This window comes from Callithrix jacchus, chromosome 9 (assembly GCF_049354715.1).
Source record: "Callithrix jacchus isolate 240 chromosome 9, calJac240_pri, whole genome shotgun sequence".
NCBI lineage: Eukaryota > Metazoa > Chordata > Mammalia > Primates > Cebidae > Callithrix > Callithrix jacchus.
In genome coordinates, this window is record NC_133510.1 from 63,724,896 (window position 1) to 63,750,622 (window position 25,727).

Here is a 25,727-nt window from a genome sequence, read left to right on the forward strand (position 1 = left end):
GAATCTATGTCATTTAAGGAGTGAAGGTATAAAAGAAGGAAGTGTACTTACTTAGCAGATTCCAATGGAAAAACACAAGTCATTTTATTCAGATGAGGCACTTTCAATGTATGTGTTTTGGGGTGTGTGTACATGTGTGCGCATGAGGAACAGTGTGGTGGTGCAGGATAATAAATACTGTGAGGGTGAAGGAACACTTCCCCGAGCTGGCAGGAGTGTGTGGCAGCAATGTACAAAGCTTCGGGAATCCAGTCCAGGGAGAGGGAGGTGGGTTCAAGGCTGGTTTGGAGGCCAAGGGTGTCCCCCTTAGCTCAAGAAGCCAAAGAAATTGGTGGAGCGGGGGGGTGGGCCCATGAGCATGGGCATCTGGTTCTTGTGGGTGATCTTGATCTGGAAGGGAAGGGAGCACATTCAGAGGCAGGACCTGGTGCTTTGGGGCTGCAGCTTCAGAGATTTGGAGGGTAATCTGTGGTGTTTGGGGTGAATTGCTAGGTTCCCAGAGAGGCCACGACAGGGAAGCCAGGGGCTGAGAAATCAGAGTTTAGGATGAATGATGTGCAGGGGAAGTTCAAGCATCAGAAGGGTGTAAAGAAGCTGTGGAATGGGGATTTAGGATCCATGGAGCCCATGGGAGGGGTTCAGCTTTTGGCTGACATAAACAATACTCACTGTACAGGGCGTCTGCATCCATGGTTCTCCGTCAATTTGCATGGGAAGGGTTTTTGTGGTGCTATGGGAGGCCAAGGAACATTGGTGATTTCTTTACCAATCGAATACCAAAACTCTGCTTCTCAGATTGGCTTAGAGACCTTTTGTCACTGCGGGAGATCTAGTAAAGCCCCTCCCGACCATTCCCATGACCCTTCTGCTGTCCAGGCCCCACATCTTCCCTCAGGGACCCTGGTGGAGTCTTCCTTACTGGAAGGTGATCTCAGAGCATTTGGCTAGCCGACGTCCAGCATTTTTGAGCTTGGTATAGATCTGGCCCATCTCAATTGCGCCCTCCAGCCCCACTACTTCCAGTCGCTTGTCACTTAGGTCTAGGGATGAAGTAGGGAGATAAATTTTACATAAACATGGTATCCCCAAAGGGAGTCACACCTTCCCTTGGTCCTGCCCACTCAGCTCCCAAGGCTGCTCCTCTCACCTGGTACACAGGTTTTCAGAATATCAGGGTCAGTGATGACTTTAGCTGTAACACCTAAGGCCTGGTTGATTCCACAGATATCCCCATGGGGTCTCTTGGTATCTCCCCAGAGGTTGGAGCCACCATGCATGCTAGGGATATTCAGCACTGCGATGCCTTCTAGGGACAGGTTGCTAAGATCCAGTGGTTTCCCACAGATCTAAGGGGAGGGAGGCACAGTCGAAGTTGGGGAGGGCACAGATCCTTACCTCATGGCACAATCATAGATGTGACCACTTCCTCCACCAGATGACAAACTGGGGAGGGCAGGATTTGGAGGTGTTCAAGGGATGGAAATAGAGACTAGTGTATCTTGAGGATTTGGAGAACTGGAGTGGGAGAGCTGGGAGGTCAAAGAAGTATAGGTGAAAGAAAATGGGATGTTCCTAAGGGTGCCATGGAAGGACAAACTTGGTTATTAACAAGTGAAAAGGTTTCACACTACTAAGTGTGAAATAAAATAAAAATGTACTGAGACATACCTGAAATAAAAAGTTCAAAAAGTTTAAAAAAGAATAGTGAAAAGGATGTAAGGTTGAGTCTTACTATACAAACCTCAACTGTCAAAGACTCCTCCAGCTTTTTGCATGTTGAGAAGATGGATTCAGATGTGGCAAATTCGAAGTACCATAGCTTGTTCTTCATTCTGTGCCAGCCCCAACACAAGGCCCAGTAGGGAGGGACAGGTTACACAGTGCTGGCAAGGGTGGTGACAGGGAAGGGCATCAACCTCCTAACTTCAGTCCCATGGGGAATAAGGGTAGCTTTGGTTGGGGGATATCCTACTGGTGTCACTGCTCTTCTAAGCAATCTGAGTCAAACTTGGTCACAACCTGGCTCCTGACACTGTGTATGCCCACAGCCCCCTCTCCTTTCCCTCACCTGCTGTTGAACTTCTCAGGATATTTCTCTCGCATGATGTGGAATCGATGAGCAATAGAGGCATCCTGGAGAGTTCAGGACATGAAGGTCAGGGGCCTCCCGTCCCTCTCAGTCCAGAACTCGCTCTCGCCCTCCCCATTTCCCCTCTCTCCCAAGTCCCTATGCTGCTCCCTGCTGGCATGTCCCAAGATCTTCTCTTGCAACTCACACCACTGTACTGTGCTCTGGATTTCCCTGTGTCACAGGTCACTTAACCCCCCCCTTCCCTTTCTGCTCTCCTCCAGCCACTGCCTGCTTGGCCCCTACTTTCTCCCTTCTCCCCAGGCCCCATTCCACTGACCACACCAATGGAGAAGTAGTTATTGATTATTTGAAAGGGGACCGGGTCACTCTTTTCTTCAGTTTGTTGGGGTATCACCTCCACGGACCATCGATCCATATGTACCACCTTACTCATCTCTAAATCCTTGAGGATCTTTGCCAGATTCTGTCCTTCATACCCTAGGAGTGGAGAAGACAGATTAGCACTGAGCTCTGGGTCCCAGAAAGGCCTCTTCTCAGCTCCCAGCTCCACAAATTTCCGGGTACCTTCTACCCTGTTTCTGCAGAGCCTCTCAGCCCTTGCCAGTGACAGGGCAGGGTGCATGGTCACAGCTCCCATGGACCTTTCCTCCACACTGTGTGGAGGGTGAATGTTTCCAATGTGTGTGCACATGCAAAGATGATTCCAAAAGTCATCTGGAAGGTTGAAGAGAATAGCCAGGAGAATGATAAAAAGAGGGTGACAAATGGGGTAATCCTCTCTCACCCTTGACACCTGATGCTTCACTCCCCATTCAGACAGACCACAGTATAAAGCAATCATGTCTAAACAGTGTTATACTGGCAGAGTGAATGGAATAAAAGGTTTGATAATAAAGAATAGAGTGTGGCCCAGCAGGGTGGCTCACGTCTGTAATCCCAGCACTTCGAGAGGCTGAGGTGGGTGGATCATGAGGTCAAGAGATCCAGACCATCCTGGCTGACATGGTGAAATCCCATCTCTACTAAAAATACAAAAATTAGCTGGGCATGCTGGTGTGCACCTGTAGTCCCAGTTACTTGGGAGGTTGAGGCAGGAGAATCACTTGAATCCAGGAGGCAGAGGTTGCAGTGAGCCGAGATCACACCACTGCACTCCAGCCTGGCGATAGAGTGAGACTCCGTCAAAAAATAAAAAAGAATAGAGTGCCCAAATAGACTCAAGTATATGTGGAAATTTAGTCTATGATATCATTTCAAATAAATGGGAAAAGAAAGATTATTCAATAAATGGTGCTGGGGGGAAGGGAGGAGCAGCATGAAAACATACCTACTGGGTTCCACGCTCACTACCTGCATGACGTGATCATCCATAACCCAAACCTCAGCATCACACAATATACCCATGTAACAAACCGGCACATATATCCCCTGAATCCAAAATTAGAAAAACAAATAGTGCTAAATGTAGAAGTCACTCCTTATACTAAAATGAATTCAAATGGATCAAATAATTTAAATGTAAAAAAATGAAGCAGAATTTGTTTTGTTTTGTTTTGTTTTGAGACACAATCTCAGTCTGTTGCCCAGGCTGGAGCGCAGTGTTGTGACCATGGTCCCTGCAGCCTTGACCTCCTGGGCTCAAGGGATTCTCCCACCTTACCCTCTTGAGTAGCTGAGACCACAGGCCCACACCACCACACCCAGCTAACTTTTGTATTTTTTTGTGGAGATGGGTGCTCTGCCTGCCTTGGCCTCCCAAAGTACTGGGATTACAGGTGTGAGCCACTGTGCCTGGCCAGAATTTGTACTAGAAGAAAACATTAATACATGTTTTTATAATCTTTGAATGGATACAAAACTAGAAGCCCAAAAGAAAAAAGATAGATAAATATAATTACATATATATATATATATTTTTTTTTTTTTTTGAGACGGAGTTTCACTGTTGTTACCCAGACTGGAGTGCAATGGCGCGATCTCGGCTCACCGCAACCTCCGCCTTCTGGGTTCAAGCAATTCTCCTGCCTCACCCTCCCGAGTAGCTGGGATTACAGGCACGTGCCACCATGCCCAGCTAATTTTTGTATTTTTAGTAGAGACAGGGTTTCACCTCTCGATCTCTTGACCTCGTGATCCACCTGCCTCAGCCTCCCAAAGTGCTGGGATTATAGGCGTGAGCCACTGCGCCCGCCAAATATATTAAAATTTAAAACTAGACAGACATGGTAGTGCCTATAATCCCAGCTACATGGCAGGAGGATTGCTTGAACCCAGGAGTTCAAGACTAGATTGGCCAACATAGTGAGACCCAATCTCAAAAATCAAACAAGGCCAGGCGCAGTGGCTCACTCCTGTAATACCAGCACTTTGGGAGGCTGAGGTGGGTGATCACTTGAGGCCAGGCATTCCAGACCAGCCTGGAAAATATGGCAAAACCTAATATTTACAAAAAATGTAAAAATTAGCCAAGTGTAGGCCAGGCACGGTGGCTTACAGTGCTCCGTGTAATCCTAGCACTTTGGGAGGCTGAAAATGCTGAGTTGCAGTGAGTGGGCAGATCATAGGGTCAGCAGTTTGAGACCAGCCTGGTCAACATGGTGAAACCCCATCTCTACTAAAAATATAAAAATTAGCTGGGTGTGGTGGCAGACACCTGTAATCCCAGCTACTTGGGAGGCTGAGGCAGGAGAATTGCTTGAACCCAAGAGGCAGAGGTTGCAGTGAGCCAAAATCGTACCGCTGCACTCCAGCCTGGGGAACAAGAGTGAAACTCTGTCTCAAAAAAAAAAAAAAAAAAAGCCTTAGCCAAGTGTGGTGGCATGTGGCGGTAGTCCCAGCTACTCTGAGGTGGAGGATTGCATGAGCCTGGGAGTTTGAGGCTGCGGTGAGCTGTGATCTCACCACTGTACTCCAGCATGGGCAACAGAGCAAGATTCTATCTCAAAACAAAGAAAGAAACAAAAAACAAAAAAGGAAAAATGGGCAAATAATACAAACAAGTCTACCATAGAAGGAAAAATACAAATGGCCAATATGTATAGGAAAGGTGCTCATTATTACTAAAAATTTCAAGAACCATAATTAAAACAATTAGCTGGCCGGGCACGGTGGCTCAAGCCTGTAATCCCAGCACTTTGGGAGGCCGAGGCGGGTGGATCATGAGGTCAAGAGATCGAGACCATCCTGGTCAACATGGTGAAACCCCGTCTCTACTAGAAATACAAAAAAAAATTAGCTGGGCATGGTGGCGCATGCCTGTAATCCCAGCTACTCAGGAGGCTGAGGTGAGAGAATTGCTTGAACCCAGGAGGCAGAGGCTGTGGTGAGCCGAGATCGCGCCATTGCACTCCAGCCTGGGTAACAAGAGGGAAACTCTGTCTCAAAAAAAAAAAAAAAATTAGCTAACTTTTGTTGTCTATCAGGCTGGCAAAGTATAAAGAGATTGGGAAAATTAAGTGTTAATGAGTTTATGAATAACTGGCATTTTCATTTGCTGTTAGCTGCAGCATAACTTGACAACTCATTTTTGGAAAGCATTTTGGCATTTTTTTTTTTTGAGACAGAGTTTCACTGTTGTTACCCAGACTGGAGTGCAATGGCACGATCTCAGCTCACTGCAACCTTTGCCTCCTGGGTTCAAGCAATTCTCCTGCCTCAGCCTCCCGGGTAGCTGGGACCACAGGCATGCGCCACCATGCCCAGCTAATTTTTGTATTTTTAGTAGAGATGGGGTTTCACCTTGTTGACCAGGATGGTCTCGATCTCTTGACCTCGTGATCCACCCGCCTTGGCCTCCCAAAGTGCTGGGATTATAGGCGTGAGCCACCACGCCTGGCCGCATTTTGGCAATTTTTTTTTTTTTGTTTGTTTTTTGAGACTGAGTTTCGCTCTTGTTACCCAGACCGGAGTGCAATGGCATGATGGCTCACCACAACCTCTGCCTGGGTTCAGGCAATTCTCCTGCCTCAGCTTCCTGAGTAGCTGGGATTACAGGCACGCACCACCATGCCCAGCGAATTTTTTGTATTTTTCGTAGAGATGGGGTTTCACCAAGTTGACCAGGATGGTCTCGATCTCTTGACCTTGTGATCCACCCGCCTCGGCCTCCCAAAGTGCTGGGATTACAGGCTTGAGCCACTGCGCCCGGCTGACAATTTTTATCAAAATTTTATCATAACATATTTTTTGCTGGGAGCAGTGGCTCACACCTATAACCCAAGCACTTTGGGAGGCCAAGGTGGGCAGATAACCTAAGGTCAGGAGTTCCAGAGTAGCCTGGCAAACATGGTGAAACCCTGTCCCTATTAAAAATACAAAAATTAGCTGGGCATGGTGGCAAGCACGTGTAATCCCAGCTACTCAAGAGGCGAAGGCAGGAGAATCTCTTGAACCCAGCCGAGATTACATCACTGTACTCCAGTCTGGGTGATAGAGTGAGACTTTGTCTCAAAAAAAAAAAAAAAAAAAAAGCGTGTGTGTATGCATATGTGTATGTGTGCATGCATGTAAAAACAGAAAAATGAGTGTAAATAGGAAACAGTGTTTATCTCTGAGAAGGTACATGGAATTTGGTGGGGGACAGGAAAGAAGAGTCCTGTATGTGAAGACTTATGTTATATTAAGTCTTTAAATCTTTTACAATTACAATGTACTGATGATTTATTTGTGTAATTTTTTTTTGAGAAGGGTCTTGCTCTCTTGCCTGAGCTGGAGTGCACTGGCTCACTGCAGCCTCAACCTGCCAGGCTCAAGCTATCCTCCTGCCTCAGCTTCCTGAGTATCTGGAACCACAAGCATGTGCTACCATGCCTGGCTAATTACTTTATTTTTCATAGAGATGAAGTCTCACTGTGTAGCCCAGGCTAGTCTCAAACTCCTGGGCTCAAGCGATCTTCCAGCCTTGGCCTCCCAAAGTGCTAGGATTACAGGTGTGAACCACTGTGTTCGGCTATTTGTGTAATTTTTTAAAAAAGAAAATAAGTATTAATAGTAAAATATTCATGCTGGGTGTGGTGGCTCACGCCTGTAATCCCAGCACTTTGGGAGGCCAACGTGGGAGAATCACCTGAGGTCAGGAGTTTGAGATTAATCCGGCCAACATGGTAAAAATTCATCTCTACTAAAAATACAAAAAATTTGCCAGGTGTGGTGCCGCACACCTGTAGTCCCAGCTACTCAGTAGGCTAAGGCACAAGAAGACAGAGGTTTCAGTGAGCTGAGATTGTGCTATTGCACTCCAGCCTAGGCAACAAAAGCAAAACTCCGTCTCAAAAAATAAAAAATAAACTTAAAAAAAATGTTCAGATTCTCCGAGTCAGCAACTTTATTTTAGAATTTTCTCCTAGAGAAATGTTCATATTTGTGTGCAGAGGTAGATGTATGAGTGTTCACTGCAGCATGGGTTGTAAAATTAAAAAATTGAATGTTGGCTGGGCGTAGTGGCTCATGCCTGTAATCCCAGCACTTTGGGAGGCTGAGGCAGACTGATCATGAGGTCAAGAGATCGAGATCATCTTGGCCAATATGGTGAAACCTCATCTCTACTAAAATACGAAAAAATTAGCCTGGTGTGGTGGCACGTGCCTGTAGTCCCAGCTACTCAGGATGCCGAGGCAGGAGAATCACTTGAACCCGGGAGGTGGAGGTGGCAGTGAGCCCAGTGAGCCAAGATCGTGCCACTGCACTCCAGCCTGGGTGACAGAGTGAGACTCTGTCTCAAGAAAAAAAAAAAAAAAAAAAGAAAAGAAAAAGAAAAAAATCTCAAAAGTAAAACATGGAGGAACAGCCCTGAAAACTGTAGGGCATAGATTATAGGAAGCTTTTACTTTCTTGGCACATATATATGAAGTGTTTGAGTTATTTTTTTACTACCAGCATGTATTACATTTGTAGTTGGGGAGAAAAAGGATTTTTAAAATATTTCCACAGCTGGGTGCAGTGTCTCATGTCTATAATACTAGCACTTTGGCTCGGCACCCTGAGGTGGGTGGATCACCTGAGGTTGGGAGTTCAAGACCAGCCTGACCAACATGGAGAAACTCCATCTCTATTAAAAATACAAAATTAGCCGGGCGTGGTGGCACATGCCTGTAATCTCAGCTACTTGGGAAGCTGAGGGAGGAGAATCACTTGAACGCGGGAGGCAGAGGTTGTTATGAGCCGAGATCGCGCCATTGCACTCCAGCCTGGGTAGCAAGAGCAAAACTCTGTCTCAAAAAAAAATGTCTCCAATTCCTCACATTCCATTGAGGGTTCAATTCACTGTAATTTGCCTTTTACCCATCCCACCCTGCTGAAACATTTTTGGCAAAGATTGCCAGTGACTCCTGCCAACTGTGTATCTTTCGTTCTCATTTTAACTCTTGAAAGCCTTCACTTAACTTCTGAAATATCACTCCGTTACAGAGGACCTCTGTGAGTATTCCTTTTTAGTCTTTGTGGTAGGTAGAATACTAGCTTCCCAAAGATGTCCACATCTTAGTCTCAAGAAACTGAAAATTGCTGGGTGCAGTGGCTCACAACTATAATCCCAACACTTTGGGAGGCCGAGGCAGGTGGATCACTTGAGGTCAGGAGTTTGAGACCAGCCTGGCCAACAGGGTGAAACGCATCTCTACTAAAAATTCAAAAATTAGCCAGTTGTGGTAGTGCACACCTGTAATCCCAGCTACTCGGGAGGCTGAGGCAGGAGAATCACTTGAACCCAAGAGGCAGAGGTTGCAGTGAGCTGAGATTGCACCACTGCGCTCCAGCCTGCGCGATGGAGCGAGACTCCATCTCAAAAAATAACAACAACAAAATTAGCCGGGTGTGGTGACACATGACTATAATCCCAGCTACTTGAGAGGCTAAGGCAGAAGAATTGCTTGAATCTGGGAGGTGGAGATTGTAATGAGCCCAGTCCATGCCATTGCACTCCAGCCTGGGCAACAAGAGCAAAACTCCATTTCAAAAAACAAAACAGGCCGGGCGCGGTGGCTCACGCCTGTAATCCCAGCACTTTGCGAGGCCGAGGCAGGTGGATCACGAGGTCAAGAGATCGAGACCATCCTGGTCAACATGGTGAAACCCCGTCTCTACTAAAAATACAAAAAATTAGCTGGGCATGGTGGCGCGTGCCTGTAATCCCAGCTACTCAGGAGGCTGAGGCAGGAGAATTGCCTGAACCCAGGAGGCGGAGATTGCAGTGAGCCGAGATAACAAGAGCCTGGGTAACAAGAGCGAAACTCCGTCTCAAAAACAAAACAACAACAACAACAACAAAACAAAAACAAAAAGAAAAAAAGAGAAGAAAAGAAAAAAAAAAAACTGTGAACATGTTTTTACCTTAAATGGAAAAAGAGACTTTGCAGATACAATTAAATCGAGGATTTTGGGCCAGGGATGGTGGCTCATGCCTATAATCCCAGCACTTTGGGAGGCCAAGGTGGGCGGTTCACTTGAGGTCAGGAGTCCCAAAACCAGCATGGGCAACATGATGAAACTCATCTCTGCTAAAACTACAAAAATTAGCCAGGCATGTTGATGCATGCTTGTGATCCCAGCTACCTGGGAGGCTGAGACATGAGACTTGCTTGAACCAGGGAGGTAGAGGTTGCAATGAGCCATGATCGGGCCACTGCACTCCAATCTGGGCAACACAGGGAGACTCTGTCTTTAAAAAATAAAATGAGGATTTTGAGATGGGAGATCATACTGGATTATCTAGGTGGTATCAATGTAATCACAGGGGTCCTTATAAGTGATAGTGCTGTAATCTCAGCACTTTGGGAGGCCCAGGCGGGTGGTTCACTTGAGGTCAGGAATCCAAGACCAACATGGGCAACATGGTGAAAACTGTCTCTGCTAAAACTACAAAAATTAGCCAGGAGTGTTGGTGCAGGCTTGTGATCCCAGCTACCTGGGAGTCTGAGACATGAGAATCGCTTGAATCAGGGAGGTGAAGGTTGCAATAAGCTGAGATCAAGCCACTGCACTACACCTGGGCAAGAGAGGGAGACTCTGTCTTAAAAAAAAGGGAGGATTTTGAGGTGTGAGATCACACTGGATTATCTGGGTGGTACCAATGTAATCACAGGGGTCCTTATAAATAAAAGAGGAAGGCAGCAGAAAAGAGTTGTAAAAGGAGATGTGACCATGGAAGCAGGGGTTGGAGTGATAACACACCGCTGGTTGGAAGGGGGACCTTGAGCCAAGGAATGCAGACAGCCTGTAGAAACCAGAAAAGGCAAGGGATTCTTCCCTAGAGCCTCTAGAAAAGAACTCAGCCCTGCCAACACCTTGCTTTTAGTCTAGTGAGACCCATTTTGGACTTCTCTCATCCCGAACTATCAGACAATAAATTTGTGTTGCTTTAAGCCACTATTTGTGGTAATTGGTGACAGCAGCCACAGAACACTAATGCAGACTTCTTTAATAACTCCTCTTTCTCTGCTCAACTGAAATAGGGTGTTTACCAAGATCTTGCTGTCCTTGTTCACCTTCTCTTACATCTTACCCTGAGTAATCTTAGTTACTCTCAGAATCTCAATTACCACCTAGGAGCAGATGACTCTCAAACATGTATCTCCTAAAATATGTGACTTCTCTCCTAAATTCCTGACATGTATTTCTAACTACCCACCACAACATCTCCACCTGCCCCAAATGGAATCTTTCTTCCTTAAACTAGTCTTCCTCCTGTATTCCCAATCTCAATAAATGCCACTCTGAGGCTGGCGCGGTGGCTCACACCTGCAATCCCAGCACTTTGGGAGGCCAAGGCAGGCGGATCACCTGAGGTCAGGAGTTCAAGACCAGCCTGGCCAACATGATGAAACCCCGTCTCTACTAAAAATACAAAAAATAGCTGGGTGTGGTGGCAGGCACCTGTAATCCCAGCTACTCGGGAGGCTAAGGCAGGAGAATCACTTGAACCTAGGAGGCAGAGGTTGCCGTGAGCCAAGATCGCACCAGTGCACTCCAGCCTGGGCAACAGAGCAAGACTCTGTCTCAAAAAAAAAGAAAAAAAAAAAAAGGAAATAATCAAGTACAAAGAAATTGAAAACAATGCAAGGCAAACAATACAAAACAACACAAAATAATTACTGTGGGCTGGCAGCTTGCAATCTCTGGTAGGATAAAATTAAAAACTCCCCAGCACAGTATTCATAACCCTCCATAACCTGGACTCTGCTCAGCTAGTCTTCCCTCTCCGTATTTCCCACCTTGCACCCTATGTCCCAATCATGACAAATGACTTACGGTTCTCCCAGTGCACCACCATGTTAGGTGGCTCCTCTGGCCTTACACTATCTCCTCCACCTAGAATGCCCTCTGCTCCCCTTAGCAGACCTCTATTCCCTAAGATCTCCAGCAGGATCTTAGAGCTGGACTTAGAACCCAATAACTTCAACTCCAAGACTCCTCAAACACAATCTGCCCTACACTGACCTCTTTATCTACCAATACCATCCCTCAAACTCTTTCTCTTTGAAAGAAGTAAGAGATGAGAAGTGGGAGAGCAGTTAGGAGACTATTGCAATACTTGAAAATAAGTGATAGTGAATTAATTAATGACTACCTGGTTAATTGAAAGAGTGAATGAGTCATGACCAAGCTCCGGGCTAGCTCCATCACTCGGCATCTAGCTTAGCTCTTATACAACCTTCCTTATTCTCACATTGATCCCCACCCCCATATTCCTTGATTCTCTGAGCGATATAGTTGGTTGGGAGAAGCATAAAAATATTCACAGGGAAGGGGACTACCACCCTTGACCCTTCTAGGTTCAGATTGTGGTCCCTGATTCTTCCAAAGCTCTCTTCTTTTTGGACATTCCACTTTTGTAACCACCTGTCTGTGCCCCTCTTCTTCCCCAGTCCTCTTTCTACACCAGATGCCTAGATTCTTCTCTAAGTGCCTTTCCCTTCCTATACAACTTCCCCAAGCCCACAGCAAAACAATTTCTAACCACTTACCTCCTCCCCATCTTAGGCATCGAGCCAGATCATTGCCAGTACCCAAGGGCAACACAGCAACAGGAGGCAAAACTGGCAAGTTAGCTTTGTCTTTGGAGGCCGGTGAAGAGAAGGATGGAAAGAATTAGCTCTGCAAGACTACGACCCCAGTCCCTTCCCAGAGCCCCTCCCTGCACTGACCAATGGTCTCTAGAATCCAGCCTACTGTGCCGTCTCCACCACACACCAAAATCCGGCTATCAGGAACATCCTTGAACAATCGGAGCCTGAGACAAAGGGGAGAAAGAAGATGAAGAAGAATAACAGGACTGAGGCTACCCAACTCCTGGGCAGGCAGATTGCTTCTTGTCTCTCATTCCTTAGGACCCTCTCCCACTTTGTCAAAAGACTTGAGTTTCTATGAAGGGCAGAGAAAAGAACAACAGGGAAAGTTTTAGCCACTCCTCAGTGGTTAGGGAAAAATTGGTATCTTCATCCTTTTTTTTTTTTGAGACAGAGTCTTGCTCTGTCACCCAGGCTGGAGTATAGTGGCATAATCTTAGCTCAATGCAACCTCTGCCTAACAGTTTAAGCAATTGTCATGTCTCAGCCTCCTGAGGAGTAGCTGGGATTACAGGGACACATCGCCACACCCGGCTAATTTTTTTGGATTTTTAGTAGAGACAGGGTTTCTCTATGTTGGTCAGGCTGATCTTGAACTCCTGACCTCAAGTGAACCACCCGCCTCAGCCTCCCAAAGTGCTGGGATTACAGGCGTGAGCCAATGCGCCTGGCTGGTATCTTCATTCTTTGAGAGCAGGACAAAGATGGGCCAGAGAGCTTGGAGGCTGGGATACCCAGTGACCCTAGGGAAAGAAACATTCTGAATTCTGGCCTCTTGGGGACCTCTAACCCTCCTCTCCCAACCTGCACTCTTTTAACATATACAGATACACAGACCCACGAAAACACTGTGTGTTAGGAGCACAGCCCCTAACCTGTGCTCACCCTATCTCAGGACCATCCTTTAGGAGGTTGAACACCTGTCGAGGGTTTAGTATATACTGGAACTTCCAGAGCACCCTGTGTGTGGGAAAAAGGAAAGCTCATGGCAGGGGCAAGGGAGGGTGATTTTCTGAACCTCACCCTCTTGATGTTTTCCTCAAGGTATGCCCCTCCAGACACACACATCCCCTTCCACCTTCCAAGTGCTGCAGGCAGGCCCTCCCCTCTCATCTTAGAAGGCCCAATATATCTCTTCTCACCTCTGCCCCTGCTTCCCGCCACTCTTAGGATTGACAAAGACAAGAAGTGGGTGGGTGTTAGGAACAGGGTCAATCTGCATTGGGGGAAGAAAGTAAGGATAAAGAAAGCAGAATTTTGTCAGAGTTAAGGTGGGCCCTGGAGACAGGGGCAGAGGGCTGCCATTCCACCAAGATACTCCCCCCTCCCTCCTGTTTCCCTCCCCTTCCCTCCCTACCACAGTGGAGTTTCTGGACAGTGAGCATCAACCGCACCCCACCAGGCTCTCCCATTTCATTCCCACTTATGAGGGCTCCAGTGAAAAACCACCCCCCACTGTGAAGCCCAAGACTCTCAGCCCTGTACCCGCAGAGCCTCAGAGGTGCTCAAATCATCCATGGTCTTCTGGCTTGTTTTGCTGTTTTTACGATCTGATCCAGTGGCCTGAGAGGGGAGGAAAGCAGAGGGAAGGAAAGCTGGATTGTGCATGACTCCCTAAATAGAGGGGTCTGACTTGAATCCTAAAAGTATGAGTTCTCTATTCTAAATGCCATTCTGTGCGTGTGGGAAATCGGGGAGGCACTCTTGTCCCCTCCCCGCTGCTGCCAAGGGTCTCACCAGGACACTGGGATAGATGGAAGATGGAGGCAGGATGTGATCCCGGAGAAGCCCACAGTCACACTCCTGGCCCACCGCTTGCAGGCAGTCATCGTGGATCTGAAAGACAAGGTAGGCACAGAGAGATCACGAAGGGGACCCTGCCTCCTCTCAGTCTGGCAGTCTGGGCTGGAAAGAGCCCTTGGGAGCAGGGGCAACGGTGGCTGTAAGGGAAGGAAGGCTGGGAGGCCCGCGGAGAGCACAGCTCTGCAGGACCCTAAGATGTAGCCAGGAGGGATGGCTCCCAAACTGACCTCTAGGTGGCACCATACACAGTGCACCCCGGTTAGACTGTGGTAGATTCGGATCTTTTTCTGACAGCGGTCGCAGCGCCCGGACGCACATCCTCCTCGCACCCACACATGTGATTGGACCTTGGGGAGAAAGGCAGTCCCTTGTCTGGGAGGGTCTGAGCAGGACCTAGGGGATGGAGGAGCTGAGGGCAGCGATGGGTCAAGGGCCAGGGCCATGGCCAGGACGGAGGTAATGTGGGGGCTTGAGGTCACTCACACCAATGTCCTTCCGAGACTTGGCATAGGTGCTGACTTCACAAGGCAGAGCTTTCATGGCACACTGGTCGTGAACAGTGTACTTACAGACTGAGGGAGAAGGAAGAAGTTGGAAGGCTTAGCTGCAGCCCCTCCCACTATTTCCTCTTTACCTGGGGGTGAGGCAGGATCAGATATGATCTCTTGCTGGAGGGTGTAATAGAGAATTAAAGTTTGGGGTGAGGGGCCCACCTCCAAAACCCACACCTTTTCCTTACTCTTCCTCCTAAAAGAGCAGCTGCTACCCCATGCCTGCCCCACATCATCCATGTGCCAGGCACAAACTGAGCTGGGTGATACATGGGAGGCCCAGGTCTAACAGCAACAGTAATCATAATAGATAATTTCTTATTGCATCTTACAGTATGTGCATGCACCATCTGAAGCATTTTCTTGCATCAGCTTTTTTTTTTTTTTTTTTCTGATTAAACATCTCAGTGTTGCATCAAACTGAACACAGATAGTCAACACCAGAACAAAAGTACGCCAAATTGCAGGGTTTATTGCCGGCGACCATGGAGGACTCACGTCTCTCCAACCCGTGGCAGAGAAAGAAGAGTGACAAGACCTTTTTATTCCCGCAAAACCACCTTGGGAGTGGGGGTGAGGAGCAGAGATAGGAATGAAAGCTGTCAATCACCTCCTAGGCTGAGACGAGGGTGAGGGGGGCTCCAGACATTCCAAGGGCCAGTGGACTGTTTGACATTCTGATTGTCATTTAAGAGGTTTGCAGAAGTTAAGATAAACATTAGTTTATACATTATTTGGACAGGTGTGGGGTCCACAGATTTTTCAGTTGCTTGGCGCCAGGATGGAATTATCTGGGGGTGCTTACTTTGGTAAACAAAGGCCAGCAATTCTGGCAGTTACAGATAAGAGAAAGTATGCAGCTTTTCCTCTCTTTGCATTTTGCAGTAATCTTAGTAGTTTACAGAAGCCATGGCTAGCAGTCTGTGAGGAGACTGGAAACAGTTTTCCCATTTTAAAATGGCATTGTACTGGTTCTAATTCTAGGCCAGCTATATCACATCAGGAGCATCAGCTTTTTCAATGCTCACAACTACCTCATTTTCAGTTGAGGAAACTAGGGCTTAAAGAAATTATGTGGCTTTCCCAAAGTCACATAACTAGTCACTGGCAGATTCCAGGATTCAAACCTAGGTCTTTCTAAGTTCGGAGTGCAGAGCTCCCACAGACTGCTGGGCTGACCCTCTTCCTCCATCTCCCACATCGCATTACTCACGGTTACAGCTCAGCCCCTGTTTGCCAAGACCAATGCTGGACTCGCACAGATTGCAGTACACTGGTCTGGGGAACCTCTTGGGCCTCCACATGTGCTGTCCATCGTCCTTCAGAGTCTAGGAAGGCACAGCAAATGCTAGGGAGTGTCACAGCCCTTACAGGGCCATCCCTGGCAAGCACAACCCAAGGCAGCTATCTTATCCTACAAAGTCTCTCCTACTCACCATTTCCAGGCCCAGCAGCACAAGCAGTGGCACGGTGGTGGCCCCAGCCCGGACCCACTCAGCTTGAGAGACAGAGCCACTGCCATCATAGTCAATCTGTTTCATCATCTCCTGAAGAATCTGAGCACAGAGTGGAAAGGAACTTTCGGTATAAATGGGTCTTCAGACCGAGCACCTCTCTGCCTCTTAGGATACCCAGCCCAGCCGTCCTAGCCAAGGCAACCAGGTTGTCTGTCAGAGATGATGTAAGGCAGATGCAGGACTCACCAAGGAAGAAGACACAAGAAGGGACATGAAGGAAGAGCTGCTTACCGGCCTCAGTTCAGACACATCCCAATCTAGGTATTCAGCCACTCGCATCATCTGTAGGATAATTTTTTCCACTTCCTGGAGCAAAAAGGGCAAGAGCCACAGCCATATCCCCCTTACTATCACCACCCAAACTCTTTTCCAGAAATCAGTGTTCCTGGGTTCCACCCCAGATTTACACCTCTCAGTCTCAGGTACGACTGCCAAGTAAATAATGTGTTGGTATGTTTGTAAGGCAGTCCCCAGTTCATGTCTCCAGCATTCTCTTTGAGGGATCAAGAGCTTGGGACTCACTTTCAAATTTAGTCCTAGAGGACTCAACCTCTCTCCCCATCCTCTTCTGCTTCTTAAGACCCTGGAAGAGTTGGGGCGGGAGGGTGCAGACAAATGAACACATATTCCCTTGCCCAGCATACAGGGTCCCCAACTCACTGAGCTGTCCAGGATCCCATTTCTGTCCGTGTCGTACAGCTTGAAGGTGACTGTGGGGTGTTTTAGGGGGCTAGGGTCAGTTTGTGAAAGAGATACTGAAAGAATTCATACCAGAATATAGGGGAAACAAAGAGACAGGGAGAGAGCTTTTGGGTGAGAAGCCTAGAGCCTGGGATGGGACTGAGAAAGAGACAAAAAGGGAGGGAAAACAGGCATGGATTCCACCGTCAGTGAATGTGTCAGGGGAGACAGTACACGATCCATATCCCAAGGACATCCTAGGCCACCTACATGGGAATGTCCAAGACATGAGAACTGGGGTGGCTATGGTGAAGGGTATTAGGTATAAATAGTCTGGGAGAACAGAGGAAATGGGCTCATTCTCTGGCCCCACCTTTGTCTAGCCCTGTTAGCCTTTAGGAATCCTGAAGGAATGAGGAAAAGGAGGCTGGGAAACACCTCTCTCTCCCTTCACTGTCCCACCAGCTCACTCCAGAAGGGCAACTCACATTCTAACTTGTCTTCTGGCCGACCACCCTCCAGAAGAGAAAAGTAGCAGGAGACATCACTGAGGCACACCACGTCTGGTTACAAAAAAGTAGATCTGAGATCAGGGTTCTCTCCACTTTGGCTCATCTTTTAGCCTTTGTTTGTTCCACCTCTCCCTTTTTAAAAAAATTCTTCACTGATTTTTTTAAGAGACAGGGTCACACTCTGTCACTGAGGCTGGAGTGTAGTGGTGTGATTACTGGTCACTGCACCTTGAACTTCCAAGGTGCACTTCAAGCAATCCTCCCATTTCAGCCTCCTGAGTAGCTGGAGACTACAGGTGTATGCCACCATGCCCGTCTAATTTTTCCTTTTTTTTTTTTTTTTTTTGTAGAGATAGGGTCTCACTTTGGTGACTAGGCTGGTCTTGAACTCCTGGCCTCAAGCAATCCTCCCCCCTCAGCCTCCCAAAGTGCTGGGACTACCAGTGTGAGCCACTGCCCTTGGCCTATCTTTCCCCGTTAACTTTAACTCCTAGACCAGCCTGACTATTCTCCACCAATTTCCCCCAACCTGCACAACATGTGACTCAGTCAACTCTCATCCCCAAATCCATACTAGTTTGGTTTTTCTTCTAGAGGCTTAGCCCACTGCTACCTGCTTAATCATACCTTTTGTCACATTTGTCTCATTTAAGCAGTGACCAGTCTCAAAGGATTGAAACAGTGCCAGGCTTAGATGACTGGGAACGTCATCCACTTCCAGATAGATTTTCAGGAATTGTTGGAATCCCTCATACCCAATGGCCTATAATGAGAGTGAGCATTACCCTGGGGAGTCTTCAAGGTGGGAGCTGGGACTGAAGAACTGGGAGTAGTGGGGACAGAGATAAAAAGTGAAGAGCTGGGAAGCATCTGAGGCGGGAGTATGGTTTCTCTGACTAAGTCCTGAGTTAAGAGAATCTTTCATTTTGTCCTAAAGCAATAGTCGCAGTGACAATGGATGCTTGGGTATCTCTAGAGGGGAAAGTGAGGGACAGGCCCGGAATCACTCCTGGAAGTTGGGGATCAAAAACAAAGATGGGAAGAGTTGGTCAGGGAGAGGATCTCCCAGCTGCTACTCACATCTCCTTGGACATATTTAGCCATCTCGCCATCCTCAAAGAGCTTTAGGACATCACTGACCTTTTTGGTGGAGTCTAGGGTATGGAGAGAGTAAGAGAACAGCATTGTTAGTCCAGCTGAGCTCTCCTGCCAGAGAAATCCAGCAGGAAAAAAGATTCAAGTGAGATGAAGAAATTCCACGAAGGAACACAGAAATACAGAGGGAAAATTACTTCAGATCCTCCAAAACAATACCACTCTTTACTCCTCTTCTCTGAGAGCTGGAGCAAGCAGTCCAGGTATAGAGAGGGTGGGTAGAGAGCCAAGGCCCTGGGCATCTCCCTATCTCCCTCTCCTCCCCTTTCCAGTCATGGGCAAATCTGAGCAGCACACTGCTCAAAGCCACCAAGGAAGCTGGAGGGTAGGGGGTGTAATGAAGGGGAGGAGGGATTCTCTGGGGCAAGGTTTCCAGAACTGAAAGCCTGACAGGAAGACTCACATTCCATGTATTTTTGCAGCTGGGCAAAATCACTGGGGCTTATTAGGCCCCTCTCCTTGGCCATCTGTCTGTTTTTCTCAAGGATGGCCAGAAAGGCAACTTGGTAGTAGTACTTCCGATGCTTGGACCTTTTCAGAGGGTAGGCCTGGGGAAAGGTGACAGAATGTACAGTGGGAAAAGCCAGCTGTCTGGGTGTCTTTTCTGTCTGCGCCATTCTGTTTCTACTCGCACTATTATTTTTGTTCTTTCCTTCTCTCCGAGTCCCTCCCTAAATATCTTCCTTTCCCAGTGTCCCTCTTCCCTATGCCTCTACCTTCCCTGACAGTGTCTGTCCTCTGTCTGTTTCTCCACTTCCGAATCCTTTTCCCCCAACCTATCTTGATTCATCCTACCACCTAACCGTCCCACCCGAACCCGGCTTTCTCAGTCTGTATGTTTCTGTGGGTGTGTCCCTTGTCTGTTTCTGCACTTTCTCCCGCCGTCGTCAGCCTCTGCAGACTCTCCCCAGCCTGCGCTCTCTCCCATCTCGGGTCCTCAGCAGTCGAGGCCCTCTGGGTGACTCTTACTGCGTTAGCGCTTCTTCCCGAGCATAACCCCATCTTGTTCCGCCTCTGGTGCCGGACCCCAGCTCGTCTCAGCCACCCACTCCCCGAGCCACCCACGCCCCGCAACGACCTCTAGCGCTTCTGACGCGTGACACAGAACCACTCTGGCAAGGTCCCTGGCCCCAGCCCCGCCTGACCTGCGTTCCGCGGAGCTCCACTGGGGAAGGGCGGGGTCCCGGGCGCGCGGAGTAGGGAGAAGGCAGGGGAAGAGGCTCTGGGTATCCGCGTGGTTTCCCAGTCCAGGACTGTGGAACCGAGCGCTGGAGTCTCGGCTACTGGGAACTTTCTTCCACCCCTATAGGTCAGCAGTGCTTAGGGAGCCCCAAGTTTTGGCTACTGGACCCAGGCACCAAGGAGGAGCCATCTCGTGGATCCTGCCCAGGGATCAAGGTGCAGTGGGTGACTTCCCTTGATGATTCAAGAACAGTAATAATATATCTTACGTTAACACAATATAGCACGGTTTTGGAACAGAGCTAGGATCTGTCATATCTGGGTTTCATTCTTAGCTCTGACACCACTGTGTGACTTCAGGAAGTTATATCTGTAAAATGGAGAGAATGAGAATCCATCTTTTTTTTTTTTTTGGGTATTTTTTTTTTTAGTTGAGATGGGGTTTCACTATGTTGGCCAGGCTGGTCTCCAACTCCTGACCTCGTGCTCTGTCCACCTCGGGCTCCCAAAGTGCTGGGATTACAGGAGTGAGCCACCACGCCCGGCCTGAGAACCCATCTTTCACAGTTGTGTGGCTTTTTTTTTTTTTTTTGAGACAGAGTTTCGCTGTTGTTACCCAGACTGGAGCGCAATGGCACCATCTCGGCTCACCGCAACCTCTGCCTTCTGGGTTCAAGCAATTCTTCTGCCTCAGCCTCCCGAGTAGCTGGGACTACAAGCACACACCACCATGCCCAGCTAATTTTTGTATTTTTAGTAGAGACGGGGTTTCACCTTGTTGACCAGGATGGTCTCGATCTCTTAACCTTGTGATCCACCCACCTCAGCCTCCCAAAGTGCTGGGATTACAGGCATGAGCCACGGTGCCCGGCCTTTAGTTGTGTGGCTTAAATAAAATAATATATGATCAGAAAAATTTGTGCTCAAAGTTAAAAGAAAAAAATAATATATGAAAAGTGGCTTGTATAATGCCTGACATTTAGAATAACATCCTAATTTGAATCAAATCCTGAGACATAGGAAATTATTGGCATAACCAATCTACAGAGAAGGAAACGCGCTCAGAGTAGCTTGGATTTCCTAAGGTAGTTGATAGATGGAAAATCCAAGCCTCCAGCCCAAGGCCATGTGGTAGTGCCTCTGCCTGTCACTCTACTCTCCTCTTGTTCCACTCTCTCCTCACACCCAGCCATCTGGTCTCACTGCTCTCCTTTCTATTCCTCAGGCATGCCAAGCTCTTCCCTGCTCAGGGCTATGAGACTTATTGTTCTGTCTGCCTGGGACATCCTTCCCAGTATGTAGTGGGTGCTCAATATTGGTTGTACAAATGATTGCGTAAAGCTGAGGATTCATAATTTGGGGCTATTAATCCAAATATGGTTACATGGGAATGGGATGCCAGAGTATCCACCTGAAAGTAAGGAGATAATTTGTAGTACATAGAGTAGGTGCTAAATAAATATTTGTTAAATGAATTAATGATGCTGAAAAGCACTTCTTGAGTACCCCCTCAAATACTCCAATCTCCACCCACTCATTTAGGGTTTGCTGGGTTAGGGAATTAGTTTGGGTGTTCAAGAATAGGCCAACTCCTTTCCTTTCTGATGGTGCACGGACCTTCTCGGCCAGGCATGGTGGCTCATGCCTGTAATCCAAGCACTTTGGAGGCCAAGGCGGGTGGATCACCTGAGGTCGGGAGTTCAAGACCAGCCTGACCAACATGGTGAAACCACGTCTTTAAAAAAAAAAAAAAGAACCTTCTCTGCAGGCTCTGCCCTTGGGACATCTCTGCTCTCCACTTTTATGCAGCACACCATTCCTGTTCCAGCAGCTCTCCTTGGAACACTTAGAAGAGGGTTCTGGGATCTGACATCCTAGAGAAAGAACTGTACCCATCCCGCACTTTTCAATGACAATAGTCCAACTTCTGCTGCCAACAGATCTAATGAAGACTAATAGTCTTACGGTTAATGGGGCCTCTTTAGCTTAATTAGCCTCTCTGATTTCCCCTGGGGATTCTAAGATGACTCCAAAGTTCTAGAAAATGGAATCTGAGGGAGAAAGTGACAGGGAGGGAGTGAACAAGTTACAATGCAAAGGAGAGAGGACAGGCTTCTTCTCTGCCTCTCTTTTTACAATGATCCAACTCTTTCTAGCCCCTCCCTAGCTCTCTAGTTCTCAAGCCTGGAGAAGTACTATATAGTAAAAGTTAAGAGAATGGACTTGCAAATTGGACAGGCAAGGATCACAATCCTAGCTCCTTGAGAGGTCCTTTCATCTCCCCGAACCTCAGTTTTCTCATCAGTAAAGTGGGCACCTACAGAAATCAGCTGCAATATGGGCATTAAATAAGATGATACATGCAATGTACTTAGCAAACATCATGGCACAGAGTAAGAACTCAATAAACATCAGCTATTAACATTATTACACAAGGGTAGTACCTAGGGGAACATTTCTGGAGATTAGAAAAAATGATGTCTTTGAGCCAGGAAGTCATAAATTTCAGGGAGTTCCAGCATCAGTGAAGCCCAGTTGCACATGTTACCCCTTGTTATTAATATATCTGTCAGGTGCAAACATGTAGTATCAGGATCCTGAACTTTGCCTCTGGGAGGATGATGTGGTGGCTAGAACTAGACTCTCAGGGTTCAAGGACACCCCTGGGCTGGAATTTTGGACATGAGTGCTCCTGGGATCTTTTCAGTGGTTCTCTTGACTTCTCTGACTGAAAGTTTAGCTATCTCTGGAGCTGAAAGGCAGCAAACTTCAAGATCCTAGGGCCTCAAAGACCTGGAACAAGTCCAGTTTTTTCCTCCAGGTCCATCCCAACCCTGAGGCTACAACCTGGGCTAGTCTAGGCGAATGCCAGGGCTGGGAGGGTGGGGTCTGCTGCCAGCCTGCCAGCTATTTGTGACTCACCCTTCCCTTCCCTCCTCTGGTTTCCCTGCCCTCCCCTACCCACTTGGGGTGAGAAAGGAAGAAGCTGACTTGGAGGCAGAGAACCTTAGAACATCCACAGAGCCGGGAGTCACCAACCCTTGTATTTTACAGAGGAGGAAACTGGGGCATAGTGAGAGAATTACTCTCTTAGGGGCACGGTCAGACCCTAGACACCCATCCTTAGTCCATTCTACAAAATCTTAGAGCTTCTGGCTCTCTGGATCTAATTTTAAACATCAAATACTAAAATTTTAACCAAGAGACAAATATTTTCAAGTCTGTGTTAGTATTTAAAGTTTCCTTTTTTCACGTAAGCATTTTGCTCATATTCCAAGTCATGTAAGTCGACCATTACTCAGGAAATAGCTATGTCCCTAGAATATTGAAGCTGCCCCAACAAGAAACCCCGAGGGGCAGGAGCTCCAAATTTGAGGGCCCAGGCCTGATTACCTGGACTTCTGGATGCCTGAGTCACATCACAGACTGTATTCTCCTCCTCTCCCAGACGCCTGCTGCTAGTAGGTAGCCCCCAAGAGGGAATCATTTGCTTGAAGCCTCAAAACTCAGTAAGCCTCCACAAACACTGAAGACTGAAGTGTTCCCTGTCTGAGGGGCGTGTGTGTGTGTGTGTGTGTGTGTGTGTGTGTGTGTAGAGGGTGTCATTGCGTAGTACAGGAGGAAGTTACGATACTGGCATGGTTGGGGGATGTGGGCTTGTCTGTGCTGAGGCTGAAGAGATGCACAATAATATTTGCATTTCTTCCTCAGGAAGGCTCATTTCTCCTATCTAAAGGTGAAAAGTGAGATTCAGACTCAGATATTTTCAGAAAGTTCCCAGTGACAGGTCGGGAGAGGATGGGGGTGGGAAGTTGGGGACCCGGAGGCCAAACAAGAACCCTTCTCCACCCGTGCGGCGCTGTGGAGGTTCTGAAAAGGACTTCCCTCCGAGTCGGGTCCCCAGGAACCGGGCTTCACCATCCCTCCGAGTGAGCGGAAGGGATGGAGGAGAAGGTCTGGGAAACGTTACCCACCAGGTTCTGGCCCAGCCCTCCCACTGCCCCACCAACCCCGCGTCCCAGAGCAGACCCTTCTCGCTTCCCGCTCCAGCTGTCACGCTTCCTCCTTCCCGACCCAGCAGCACGAAAGCAGCCCGTGGGTCCTCGGCTCCCCGACCCCTGTCCTGTGCCAATGGGGGAGAGAGCGGGGCGCTGGGAGGTTCGCGGGGTCTCTACCTTGTCTGGGAGGGCTCGCAGTGGCAGCTGAAGCGCCGGCGCCGGAGCTGGAGCCCGAGCTGGGCTGGAGGGGACGGGCCAGGCAGACGCGGCCGCTGCGGGGCCGCCCCGCTCCTGACGACACAGCTGCCCGCCCCCCACCCCAGCCTGCCCGCCGCGCCCGCACCCGGCGCCCCCAACTGTGGGAACTTCGAAGTTGGAGAAACCCGTTTTTAGGTTTCCCCTTCACCATTACCTGCTCCACCCTCCCTCGAATACGTCCGGGGCTTTGGACACATTTTCTCCATCAGCTGCTCCTCATCTTCCCGCACCAGGGGCAGCTCTGCGTCTATCTATTTTTCCTTCTTTCTACTCACTCACGGCCTCTCCCCTCATCCCAAACCTGGGAGGCCAAGATACCGGGCGGGCCCGCTAACAGAACAGCTCGGCAGTTGGGCACCCAACCAACTTCTCACTCTCTCCTGATTGCTGCCATCCTGAACTTCCCTGCCCAACTCCCTTCCATCCACTACTGACTTCAAGCTCAGGATATCCCACGGGGGCAAGGCCAGAGTCCGACTCCACAACCCGACCAAACACCTCCCTCCTACTGAGGGCTCCACTCTGCTTGAGACAATCTAACCACCTTCTCCTCCATATTTCTCTCCTTCCTTTTAGAACTATTTCCCCCAGTCTAAGGACACCTCCTGTCAAGACTCATGTCCTCTCCTTAATTCTAGGGTGGAAGTTTGCACTCTGGTCTGTGTCCACCCTTTCTCCATGCCCTCATCCTCCCACTTTACCTGCTGACCTTGGCAGGTGGTACAGAAGACCCTGGCCAAAAGTAGGGAGTGAAAGGTCCTTTCAGCTTCTCCTGCCTGGAATCTCTTCTAGAGTCATCAAGGCTCTCAGGATCGCATGGATGGTGGTGAATGTGGTACAGCAAGGGAGAGAGATGGAGGCCTGGGGACTTACTGGCAGGAACTGGGGACCCAGGCATCCTGCTCACTGGCCCCGCCCCCAACCCCTATCTCCCTCCTATCCTTCATTGAAATAGGGGAGAGTAACAAAGCCTTAGGTTCCTGGAATAGTCCTTCTTACACCTGGGGTGGGAAGGAGGGTGAGGGGAGACCTCTGACTAGAAGGGTATATGCATATGTGGGTACTGTGTATGCATACATACACATAATATATACATATTTTTGGTGGGCCTTGGAGAGAAAAGGGAATGCATATATGAGGCCCTCTAGTGGAAACAGGGGAATCTAAGCAGTTCTTGATTGTTTCAAGACAAACTTGTTGGAACAGACTCCTCCACCTTTGCCAGAAATACAGCTGCTGAGTAATAGGATTTGAGAGTATTGTTGTTCTGTTTAAACTGGAGATTTCAGGCATAGGTTGAAACGGGTCTGTCTCTCTGCTCCTGTACCCCTCCGGGTCTCACCCTCTCACCCCTAATCGTGAAGACAAGGCCTTGACGCTTCCCATCCTTTGTCTTTACAGTACAGTATTTTCTTCACTGTTAGAAGAACTTCATCTCTCCTTCCTCCATGACTTTCTTAGTCATAGTAAACAAACTCATCTGAAGGCCTTCTATAGACCAAGTCCTGCACTTAGTTCTGCAATACAAGCAAAGACAGCTCAGTTTAAGGACTATGCCAAAGAGAGGTACAGTGTGTCTAAACCTCTCTGCTCTGAGCTACTTTAAACAAACATACAATGTAAGTAAGAATAGGCTCCCTAACGCCACTGCCAATCAGTTTTCTGTCCCTGGATCTCTTATTTAGAACTCTTGGAAAAAAAAAAAAAAGAACTCTTGGAAGGATATTAATCTCTAAGGCACTCAGCTTTCCTTGCAAAGAATGCTCAAAGTGATGCCACCTGTGCATTGCCTGTGTTTCTCACTCTATCGTCTTTAGATATGTCCCTAAATAAAGTTGAGGACACTCCTTTTAAGACAGTTTTTGGTACTTCAAAGTGGGATGTAATGTTATCTCTCTAGTAAGGAATAAGTTGGAA

At 48.1% G+C, this 25,727-nt stretch overlaps 1 protein-coding gene across 27 annotated transcripts; it reads right to left on the reverse strand.

The window, feature by feature from the left end:
* Window positions 1-59: 59 nt before the first annotated feature.
* DGKA (diacylglycerol kinase alpha) lies at window positions 60-24,694 on the reverse strand. 27 transcript variants are annotated; one of them, XM_078336431.1, is made up of 25 exons: window positions 23,730-23,785; window positions 19,518-19,754; window positions 18,776-18,920; window positions 18,298-18,371; window positions 17,845-17,980; window positions 17,194-17,268; window positions 16,685-16,734; window positions 16,256-16,330; window positions 15,944-16,063; window positions 15,721-15,835; window positions 14,440-14,528; window positions 14,184-14,303; window positions 13,891-13,989; window positions 13,639-13,716; window positions 13,296-13,369; window positions 13,039-13,113; window positions 12,232-12,317; window positions 12,052-12,141; window positions 2,409-2,569; window positions 2,069-2,133; window positions 1,742-1,832; window positions 1,148-1,346; window positions 920-1,040; window positions 670-730; window positions 60-390 (listed from the first exon to the last, which is right to left on the reverse strand). In XM_078336431.1, exons 3-25 carry the CDS (start codon window positions 18,837-18,839, stop codon window positions 307-309), a joined length of 2,202 nt encoding a protein of 733 aa, XP_078192557.1. In that variant the 5' UTR covers window positions 18,840-18,920; window positions 19,518-19,754; window positions 23,730-23,785; the 3' UTR covers window positions 60-306. The 27 variants fall into 27 exon arrangements, 26 of the variants coding, with proteins under 26 accessions (XP_078192557.1, XP_078192549.1, XP_078192558.1 ...); XM_078336423.1 differs by having other exon boundaries at window positions 16,547-16,734; XM_078336432.1 differs by having other exon boundaries at window positions 19,518-19,788.
* Window positions 24,695-25,727: the final 1,033 nt, after the last annotated feature.